Source organism: Tripterygium wilfordii, chromosome 8 (assembly GCF_013401445.1).
Source record: "Tripterygium wilfordii isolate XIE 37 chromosome 8, ASM1340144v1, whole genome shotgun sequence".
Taxonomy (NCBI): Eukaryota; Viridiplantae; Streptophyta; class Magnoliopsida; order Celastrales; family Celastraceae; genus Tripterygium; species Tripterygium wilfordii.
Window position 1 is genome coordinate 12,337,605 of NC_052239.1, and position 11,767 is coordinate 12,349,371.

At 38.1% G+C, this 11,767-nt stretch overlaps 1 protein-coding gene across 1 annotated transcript; it reads left to right on the forward strand.

Moving 5' to 3' along the window:
* Nucleotides 1-7,833: 7,833 nt before the first annotated feature.
* LOC120003668 (F-box protein SKIP23-like) lies at nt 7,834-9,531 on the forward strand. Its single transcript, XM_038852682.1, has 3 exons — nt 7,834-9,159; nt 9,235-9,274; nt 9,398-9,531. The coding sequence occupies exons 1-3, from the start codon at nt 7,834-7,836 to the stop codon at nt 9,529-9,531; spliced, it is 1,500 nt and encodes a 499-aa protein (XP_038708610.1).
* Nucleotides 9,532-11,767: the final 2,236 nt, after the last annotated feature.

The window sequence follows — 11,767 nt, forward strand, 5'->3', positions numbered from 1 at the left end:
TATAAGGTTGGTAAGATGCTGTGAACCGCACGCCAAACAAACACTTTTGTAGATGGAGGTACTGGTAGAGACCAAATGGCTTTCCAGATGTTCAATGAGTCCCCATTCCTGTCCGTGGAAGAAGAAGCCAACGATCTATTTCGGATTTCCATCGACTTGTAATATCCACTTTTAACTGAGTAATGACCATTGGATGTTCCTGACCAGCACATTGTATCCTTAATGAAACGTGAACCTATGGGCTGCTTCAGTATCATCTGTGCTTCCTCCTGATCAAATATCTGATTAATGAGATTAAAATTCCACCAACCTATATCCCAATCAATCAGCGAATTTACACAAGAATTTTGTTGGAATCCTAACTCCATCGCTTTGGATCCGAAGAAAATTGGTCGGGGGAACCAGCGACTTTGCCAAATTTGTACTGTATCACCATTACCCACCCTCCATTTGAGACCATCTTTCACTAAGCTCCTGGCATCTAATAGACTATACCATAAATAGGACGCATGCCGACATTTCTCCACCCTCAAAAAGTCAGAATTTCGAAAATACTTTGCTCTCAATATCTTACTAGACAAAGCATCAGGATTTTTAAGGATCCTCCAACCTTGTTTCGCAAGCAAGGCTTCGTTAAACGCTTCAAAATTTCTAAACCCCATTCCTCCCTCACTCTTTGGAGTACACAATTTTGCCCAAGACAGCCAACACTTAGACTTTTTCATTGAATTGCTCCCCCACCAAACCTGCCTCATTAACTTATCAAAATCATTACACAAACTCTGCGGGAATCTGAATAGTTGCATTGCATATGTAGGAATAGCTTGAAGAACTGCCTTGACAAAGACCTCCTTTCCTGCTTGAGATAAATTCTGGTGAGACCAACTTGTAATCTTCCTTTGTATTTTCTCCACTAGGTAATTGAACGCCTTACGCTTGGATCTCCCTACCATAGCCGGCAACCCCAAATATCGATCATATCTTTGCGCCTCAACTCCACCAATTCTAGACAATAGCGCCCCACGTAGGTCAACTGGAGTAAAACGACTAAAGAAAATGCTGGTCTTGTTATAATTAATAACCTGCCCTGAAAATGTCCCATATATGTCTAGGATTGCATGAATGCAGTCCCAATCACTGTCACTTGCTCGGCAAAAAATCAAGCTATCATCGGCAAAGAATAGGTGGGAGACACGAATACGTCCTCTGCCGAAAGGAATACCCCGGAAAAAATTTCTTTCGTGAGCAACATGCAGATTTTTACTCAAAGCTTCAGTACAAATGACAAAGAGTAGAGGGGAAATAGGGTCACTTTGTCGAATACCCCTGGTAGGAGTAATCACCTCAGAAGATATGTCATTAACAAAAACTCTATAAGTGACTGTAGAAATACACTGCATAATCCAATTACACCATTGATCTGAGAAGCCCATACGTACCATAACCTCCTTTAAGAACCTCCACTCCACCCGGTCGTATGCTTTACTCATATCCAGCTTCACCGCCATATAGTTTGTTCTACTTCGTGCTGATAAACTCATTGAATGCAGGGCCTCATATGCCACGATCACATTATCGGTAATTAATCTGCCTTTTATAAAAGCTGATTGATTTCCATGAATGATCTTATGCAAGATAGTTCCAAGTCTGGTAGCCAAGACTTTAGATATAATCTTATAAGATACATTACATAAGCTTATTGGGCGAAAATCCATCACTGTTCCAGCATCAACCTTTTTCGGAATCAACACAATAGAAGTTTTGTTCATATCTGCATCCATTAGTCCGAACTCAAAAAACTTCGAAACAGCCTCAAACACATCTTCCCCAACGGTTGTCCAATGTTGTGTAAAGAAACCAGCAGAAAACCCATCTGGCCCTGGGGCTTTATTCGGGCTAATACTTTGAACTGCCTGCCATACCTCCCTTCTTGTCACTTGACGGGATAGCATCTCATTCATCTCACGATCAACAACTGGTGAAATGTGATCCAGAAATGAATAATCACTAGTCTCAATGCCAGATGTAAATAACTGAGAAAAATACTCCTGAAATGCCAACCTAACACCTCCTTCGGACTCCCACAAAACACCCTGACTATCAATAATCTGGTCAACATAATTAAAACTCCGCCGCTGCTTCATACTTCTGTGAAAGAAACTGGTGTTTTGATCACCTTCTTGGAGCCAATGTTGTTTACTTTGAATTTTTAGCACTCTTTCTTCTTCCTCCCTGATACAATTTATCTGATGTCGAACCCGGGAAATATCCTCTTGGTTAGCATGATTCTCCCCCTCAACTAACGCATCAAGTGTCTCCTGTAACTTCTTCGTCTCTATGGTCTGCCGTTGTTTATCCTTCACTATCCATTGTTGTAGCTTTGGACCACATCTGTTAAGATTCCACCGTAGATGGGAAAGAGCATTCTGGGGCACTCCCCTCATAGAGGCTCTAACCCAATAACGTTGGACTATATTCTGACATTGTTCCGTTTTACCCCATTGTTGCTCATATTTAAAATTCCTATTATGCCGTCACTTTGGAAGTAGGCTAGCGTCCCAACAAACAAATACACTACTGTGATCCGAAGATACTGAATTAATATGCTGCACCGTGTATTGATCCCACCTCTCCAACCATTCTTTATTCGCCACAGCTCTATCCAATCTTTCCTTGATAAAAGATGATGGATCCTTCCTCCGATTACTCCACGTGAACATGTTCCCCTTGTAGCCCATATCATGCAACTGACAATCCCTTAACACGTCATTAAACTCCTGTATCTGTGTTCCACACCTATCATTACCCCCATATTTTTCACATTGATTTGTAATAGCATTGAAATCACCCACACACATCCAAGGAGTTTGAGACGTATGTTTCAGAAAACGTAACAACTCCCAAGAATGTTTTCTCTGGCTCACTTCTGGATGTCCATAAAAGAACGTTAACCGCCACGGGACATTATTTTTTTCAGCAACTACTACATGAATATGACGAGCTGAATATGATTCAACCGATAATTCAAAATCCTCCTTCCATAACAACATCAATCCACCTTTCCTTCCATCTGCATTAACTGCCAAACCATGCTTAAAATTAAGCTTATTTCTAATTGAATCAATTCTAGACGAGTGAGATTTTGTTTCAATTAAGAAACACATCTTGGGAGACTTTTGTTTAACCAAAAGGCTAAGTTCACGAATTGTAGATAGGTTCCCAAGCCCTCTACAATTCCAAGCTATAAGACTCATTGAGCATGGCGGGGCTGTTCTCCAGCCTCCGCCTCAATATTTTTAGCTTTCTTATTCACACCTCCACCTTCCATCGCCAGTCTTTTGCCATTGTCATTCCTACCAGAAGAATCAAGACCATTACTACCCATATCAAGCTCGGTTGTTTGCGATTTCCTAGCCCTTCTTTTCCAACTAATCCTTGGTACTTTCTGCTTTGATAAGACCATGTTGGCTTCTCCACCTTGACCAATCACGCGTGCTTTAGACCCCTCTTTAAATTCTACACTAGTGACCTCCGGTTCAGCAATTTTAAAAGGCACGTGACTCCCCTTCACAACCTCCGTTACGGCAATTCCTGATGGCCCATGACTTTCCTTGACTACCATATCACTCGATGACTTTACACCCACAATTACTTGCCGAGAATCATAGTTAATCACGTTGATTGGGGTACCATTAATTCTCAAATTAGATTCTATCTCCTCCTGAAAATCCGGGATATTCACGTTTTTTGAGACTCCGTTGTTAGGAGATGAGGAGACATCTTCTTCAGTTTCCTTATCTTCAGGAATTGCTGCACAATTTTGTGGAGAACCGTTACTCAGACCATCCTCCGTCACTGGATATCTTCTTTCATCCGTACTTCCACTCTTCCGGCGAGAATAATCAGCATTAAAACTGGTTTGGCGTCTCTGGTTCACTGGTGCTCTCAGCCAATTCCCATACTCCATATCAGCATCGCTAACATGAAGACGGCTTGAAGAAATATCATCACATCCACCTTTCTCGTGAACAATACAACCACACTTGAAACAGAATTTTGGTAGATACTCATATGAGAACCCAACAGTAATCTCACGATCTGGTAAAGCAATCTTTTTAACTCTGGGCAGAGGTTTAAGCAATGGCAAACATACCCGAACTCGTAAATAAGGACCCCAGCAGATTCCATCTTTCTGAGTATCAACCTCCACACATTCCCCAATCGAATTTCCAATAAGTCTATCGACCCTCTCTAACATGGCTGCTAATGGTAAATTATGAATCTGTACCCAGAACATCTCCGATTCAAACGGGATCTCCCGTAATGGCACATTAATCTGCATCTCTTGAATGGCAAACAGATGCCGATCAAACAGCCAAGGGCGACCCTCCATGATTTTCTTCTTATCTCTATCATTATTAAAAGTGATGACGAATCGATTATCTCCCATCTCTTTGAAGACTGGATGAACTTTCAATTTCCATACCTCCTTCAGCGTGTTTGATAGAATGTCTTTGGAAATATGTCGAACATGATACAACCTCCCCAGAAGACTTAGCACCCCTTGTCCCGATGTATATTCAAGATCATCGAGACAAAGATTTAAGCCTTCTTCTTCAACCCCTGTCAGTGACAACTTTTCCCACTTCACTGTAATGTCCTCCATCTACCGAACTACAGATTAGATCTTTTCTGTATGAGTACTCAAACAGAAAGAACTCAACAACTCTTCCTCACCGGAGAAAATGGAGAACCATTTTCAGACGAGAGAACCATTCTTATTGCTAAAGCATTTGCAATGGTGCACTTATATGGGCTCATAGAACACTTTCGCTGGTTTAGTTGGCTCAAAGTGCACCATAGAACAATCACAATGATGGTTTTTTGAGAACAATCATAATGATGGTTTTTTGATGAGGCATGAGTAATGTATGAGAATTTAAGTTTTGTTGTGACTGTGTTGCGGGATGTGGTTGGACCAACAAAATGTATTGATACAATGATATATATTTACTGGTTTCATTTTGTGCATAATAGAGGTGAGACTCAATATTGAATTTTGATGTAGATGTGAGTGTGTTTTGTTATTAGATTTACTTGGAGAGGAAACATGGGGGCATGGCCTTTTGCCATTCCCCCATGCTAGTCCCATTAAAATGGAGCCAACAAAATTGCTCCATTGAAACCATTTTTTATCCATGGCTCAACAATGGGATAATAAATTGGATTCATGCCCCCTTAAAATTCAGCCACTACAATTGCTCATGGTGCACTTTTGTTGGCCCAAGTTTGACCAACATGAGGGAATGTTGTTTGCCATGTCCCATGTTTGCTCTCCACATGGGTCACATCTCTAACACACTCACATTTAAACAAAAATCAATACTGTGTCACAACTCTATTTTATACTAAAAATAAAGCCAATAAATTTAAACCATTGTTCCAATACATTTTGTTGCTCAGTCACATCAACAAAACACGTATCTCAATCAATTTTGTTGTTCCCAATAAAAAATTTCCATTGTGGTTGTCTAAGTATAGTTTTAATGAGGAATAAAGGCTATATGTTGTTTCATTTAATGGTCATGGATAAAAAAGTCTTTCAATGATAACATTTTGTTGTCTCTAATTTGTTGAGTCAAACTTGCGTGTATGGAATATGATTGACCTCCATGTTGGCTCCAAATATGGGTCTCACTTAAACCACATTATAATTATCCAAAAATCAATACTGACTCCACCTCTATTACACTAAAAATAAGCCAGAAAATTTACACAAATATATCAATACATTAACATTTCATTCTCATTTCCAGACATATCAATAAAAACACTCCTCCCAATATATTTTGTTGTCGGCCCCTAATAACATTGTACTATTATGGTTGCTCAAATGGTAATGTTTTTCACATTAACAAATAAAATGATCATTGTTTATTGGGATTCACGAAAAATCAATTGTACTCTACAAACACCTCTTTATAGATAATGTCGTGTTTATTGGATGCATCTATACCTATATATAAGATAGAGGCTCTAACAAATGTTATTCTAATCTTGACACCTGGATTGCTATTCTTTTTAGTTGGTGCCCATGTGGTGTCCTCACTACTTCTCATCTCTAATTCAATCGCTTGAGGTTTGTCTTGGTAAAATTGTCCAAATCCAATTAAAACAAAAAGTACTGTTTCTGATCATGACTCTTCCCCGCCTGCTTTGGAACGCTTCTTCTCCTCATTTATGGGCATTGAATCGCAAATTGAATGACGATTCATAAGAGTCTAGGTTAGTTTCTTCGATCCATGCATATATTCATTCAATTTTTTTGCTTGGGAAGAACACGATGATTCGAGACCAATTTAGGTTTATCTTCTTCTATTCATTTTTCTTGGGTTAGGGTTTTCAAAGCTAGGCCAGATCGTTTCGTTTTTTGGATTTCTGATTTTGGGCACTGCAATACCTCCTCTCCTATCTGCCTTTGAATTTTCAAATAAAGGTAGGAGCTCCGCCGTACTGAACGTCGTCGGGATCTGAAGGTGTCAATTCTGCTCTCGGACTGCATAACCTGATATGAACTTGCTACTCCATATAATTCTTTCAACTTTTTCCCCCCTTCATGATTTAATGTAGTTAAAAATTTTTTTATTGAAAATCTGATTTAGATATAAATTTAACTTATTTGTTGAAGTCTACTCTTTAGATTCCTTAAACGAATATGTAATTATCTGATCTGAATTTACATCTTATTGACGTTTTAATCTGCTCAATGTTCTTTTAAGAAATTTGGTTAGTTTTTAATTTTTTTTAAGACATGAGATGAAGACCTTATGAAATCCATTTCCAATATGCCTTTTCAAATTCCTTTTGAGAGAAATTGAAAATTATACTTTGTGATACCTTCATAATTGAGTAAAAATAAACTATCATTAATGTAATATGTCATTCCAAAATGATATATGTTCATAATTTTGGTGTCCATAATCTAGGTGGCACGAGGAGAAGTGTAGGGGACCTCTTTGTATTAAATGGTCCCCCACACTTCTCCTTATGCCACCTAGATTATGGACGTTTATGGACACCAAAATTAGAGACATATAGTGCTTCCGTCATTCATTTAATCAAGATTAATCTCCATTAACTATCTCAAAAAAAGGGGGAAAAAAATGTGCCCACGGCAACACGCGGGTACGTATATACCTTTTACACGACACAGATGGCGAGGCATAAGATCGATAAAACATATGAAGGTATACCCGTCTCATGATTGATGACGTGATTTTCGTATCAGATTCTTTAGCTCTTTTTTTTTTTTTATATATCTTTTGGATGCTTTTGTATTTGACTATTCAAGATTTCTATTGCTATCAAACCCAAAGAGTTCTTCACAATATTTTTAAAACCCACAAATTTTAAAATAGAAAATTAAAAAATTTTGCATTTGTAAGAAGAAAAATATTAGCATATTTGCCACACGTGTGAGAAAAAAGACAAAAATAAATATTATAAGTCTGTTTTTAGTATTTTACCTGCTTTTTATTTATGAATATATCTAGATCGACTAGAATAGAAAGACAAATATTTTCTAATTTTGCTGCAAATTAAATCAACTAGTGTAGGAGAGTAGGAAAAGAAAATAAACCAAATAGGCATGAATGTTTTAATTAAGAAAAATGTTCTCTTTTTTTTTTTTTTCCCTTTATTTTGTCCTGAGATATTGTAAACAGATTAGGTAATTAGGTTAAAATAAATAATAAATTCTATTCTACCCTGACTTATTCTTCTTCCTCTTTTTCATTCCTCTCATCTTCTTCGTACTGCTTCAACCGAGCTTCCATGGCGCCAAGTCGGTCAGGGTCTATTACAAGCTTTCCTATGCTTCTCCCCTCACGGACACAACCGGATCAAGCCATGAGAGACTGGGCTGAACTCCCTCTGGATGCCCTACAGGTAATCCTGCAAAAACTAATTATTGGTAAAGATTATTATCGATTTGCTTGTGTATGCAGATCGTGGTCCAGTGTGGCAGTAACTTACCTTAGCCGCTATGCCCCTATGGATTCTCCTTGTCTAATTGTCTCTGGTACTACTTCCCAATCAAGACACCTTGCCTTCGCAGTTGGCAAGGACATTGCTAAAGAACAAGATTTCTTACCCCAAATCAGTGTTCCACTCAGAGAAATTTGTATTGGATCCTATCAAGGGTGGGTTGTGATGATTGACGATTACATTGACATGTACCTATTGAATCCTTTCTCCGACACTTGCATCGACCTTCCTCAGATTGATATGTTGGAGCTAAATAATCTTGGGTCTTTTATTATACATGGCTTTATTATAGATGGCTTTATTATAGATGGCAAGTTGGCGAGGTTTAACTTGTGCATTGGCAAAGTAATCTTATCAACAATTCCTACAGCCTCGGATTGCTTTGTTCTATTTATTTATGGACACAAGAAGCTGGCTTTTTGCAAGGTGGGTGATGAAGCTTGGAGCTACATTGATGATGGAGCTTTGAGGTATGATATAGACCGAAATCCTAAATTTTATATGGATGCAATTTATTTCAAGGGACAGTTCTACGTTGTATCAGCAAGAGGAGAGATTTTTGCGTGTGACCTCACTGTTTCTGAACCTACACTGACTGAGATTTATGGCAATGGGTCTCTCACCAGTCATGCCCTCATCAACAGTGTTCTCCCCCCTTATACACAACTGCTTTGGTATCTAGTGGAGTGCAGGGGGGAATTATTTAGAATCTTGCAGGCAGCAAAACCTCAGGGTAAGGAGGAAGATCATGTCAACCTAGCAGAACCCATTGTTATTGAGGGAGAAGATGGACATAAGACTCTTGATAACCTTTATCAGGGTGTTTCATATGGCTCCTTTTACTTTGAAATACATAAGCTGGATACGAGGAGTGGATCAAAGCCAAGTTGGATACAAGTAGACACTTTTGAAGGGGATGCAGTGTTTTTGGGTAGGAATCAATCATTTTCTCTCTCAAATCCGCTTGACTTTGGCTACAAAGGAAATTGTATATATTATACAGATCATAGATCTGTAAATATTGAGCCGGGCGTGTTCAAATTGGAGGATGGAATTGTGGAGCCACTTTACAAATCAAATTCTTCTGGGCTTATAGTGCCACCCGCTATTTGGGTGATTCCTCGGTCATCGTAATTTGTTTAAGGCATTGTCTTTTTTTGCTTCTGTCCTTTCTTTTTTATTTGCTAGCTTAGTAAAGCTGTAGAACTTTCAGTATTTATGAATCAAGGTGCTTAGATTTTGGTTTTATTTTGACAAACAGTACTTGTGTTTCTTTGCGAGTGTTCGGTTATTGTAATTGATTAGGTACTCTGTATTTTATTTGAGTTTGTTGGAATGTTATTTATCTTAGCTTGGCAATTATGCTCAGTGCACTTGAAATTATTGGATTCCCAACTTAGAACGGAGAAAAGTATGATGAAGGTGCCACTCAACGATGTAGTTTCAGATAGGACTTTGTTTTCAGGATTCTATAGTAGAAGATGATAGATGCAGCGGTATATCGATATGAGTCTAGTAATGCAGTTCTTGACCCACTTCAAATATGTTACTCTAGTACCTAGTTTTCTGGTTAATAAGATGTACCTTATCGAACTAAAAAGAAAAAAGAGAAGGGTGCATTTGATTGTTCCCTTATTTTCTTTGCTTCTTAGTAATTCAGTTTAAAATGATCAGAACAAATATGCCTGCTTTTTACATCGTCACTGGTGCTAATTATATACCCTCCTGTGGGACAAAAAAAAACAGGAAAGAAGGGTGCATTTGCTATCTTCATTCCAAACTGCTATTCGTCATTTGTTTATTTTTCTGGGCTCTCAGGTATTAGTGTATAAATTTTGGCACAAGACTACATGCTGTATATCATTATTGAGGCCTATTCGGCTACTCTTTCACACAAATTTGTATCTATAGCCCCAATTTCTGGAACATTCTTCCCCTGCATATAAAGATAGCTCCTGCCATTGATGAACAAGTGATGTTGACGATTCAATGTCGCCGTCGTTTCCCTCATTCAACAGCCCCTCGCTCCACAACGCCTTCTTTAGGTGCATCTCTTCCTATGGATAGCGGCTAACTTTGGAACTGGAGACTTGCATAAAAGAATTAATTCGACGTTTTTTTTTGTGCAGTTGTAAAAGGAGAATGAGTCACTAACGGGAGAGCAACCTTGGTTAACCTCACGCCCCATCCAAAACGAAAAATAAAAGGTATTTCCTCATTTTTCTCTTTGGAACGGATCTCTCATGACACAGACATAGAGTAACACTCAATCCCAGTGGCAGTGGGATTCTGTTTTCCATGGATGAAACACCTCTAACAACATGGCAAAATGTGACAGTTGACATTTGATTATTTGGTCAGTTTCAGCAACAAAAACGACATATACTGTTCCAAGATTAATGAGTTTAGCACGCAAAATGTAACAGTTTGATCAAATTGAAGTACTCAGAAGACCCTAATTAGAAAATGTTAAATTAGTAATAAACCCAAGAACTTCAAGGGAAAACAAGAAAAAAAAGATAGGATATCCTCATATGCTTATAGAGAATGTTAAGAATTCCAAATTATTACAATTGAAACTAAATTGGACCCTCCAAAGTTCAAACCACCGCAAGCCCTTCTAAATGCAACACCATAAGCAACCACAGTGTAAATACAATGAGCATTTACCATAATCGTATTCCTGTTTCTGGTGGGGATATAACCATCCAGGCAGGTGATGATGATAGCCTAACATGGAGCAAGGATAAGATGCACACTAATTAGTCACTAAGCGCTTTGCCATACAAAATTACTTCCCCTTAGCTTCTGCTTTTCTCCCATTTCTTGGAGTGTCCTTAGGAAGCTGCCAAAGATTTCTTCTTTTTCAATAAGGGAACCTGGCCTGGTTAGTCATTCAGAACAAGAACTTCCTGTTCATTTCTAGAGAGCATGAACTAAAGAGTTAATTTATGAACTTTGTTACTTGCAGTAGTCCATTTAGCTATTACATTATCTTGGTTAACAAGGAAAATCCTTAGCTATTACATTAACATAGTTAACTAGGAAGATCCTTAACTATTACATTATCTTGGTTAACATAAAATCCTTAGCATTGTCAAAGAAATAATTTATCTGATGAATTCACAAGGAATACCTGCTTTTGATCTTGGATGATATGATATGGCTTATGGCATCAAACTGTCAATTCTGTTTGCAAATTTGAATCTTGATATATATGCCATTTTTCGTATCTTTGATGCCCGAGCAGAACAGGTCTAAGTCGAGGGGCAGTTGTGCATTTCAAAGACAACATCCCCTGAAGTCCTTCACACAGTGAATACAGCACCTGGGAAGGGGGACAGACACAGCACTATACATGCTTTTATACTGAGGCACTGGCTTTTTAATAAACAAACTTTATCCATATACCAAGGCAATGAGGCATTTGCTTGTTGAAGCTAATTTCACAAAACAAAAAGAATAAAAAAAAATTACTGTGGAGATAGATATGAACTTACAGAAAAATTAGGTTGCAGTCAATATTCACACAGTTCCGATGCCTTAATTCTGAGACTGGAGATCCACATAAGTAACAGCTAGCAAATAAATTCTCATTCCACTTCTGAGGATCTTCTTGTTATGATATGAGTTTTAATGATGAAGTGTGCATTCTATATGTTGATCAAAATATGTGTTCTATGTTTGCTATGCATTCTTAATTATATTCTGAACTTGTTTC

Bases quoted from the DNA above. Each gene is read 5' to 3' on its own strand.
- LOC120003668 (XM_038852682.1), top strand. From the start codon at position 7,834: ATGGCGCCAAGTCGGTCAGGGTCTATTACAAGCTTTCCTATGCTTCTC. The intron at 9,160-9,234 runs GTGATTCCTCGG...TTTATTTGCTAG, and splicing joins TAGTGCCACCCGCTATTTGG to CTTAGTAAAGCTGTAGAACT. The intron at 9,275-9,397 runs GTGCTTAGATTT...TATTTATCTTAG, and splicing joins TTCAGTATTTATGAATCAAG to CTTGGCAATTATGCTCAGTG.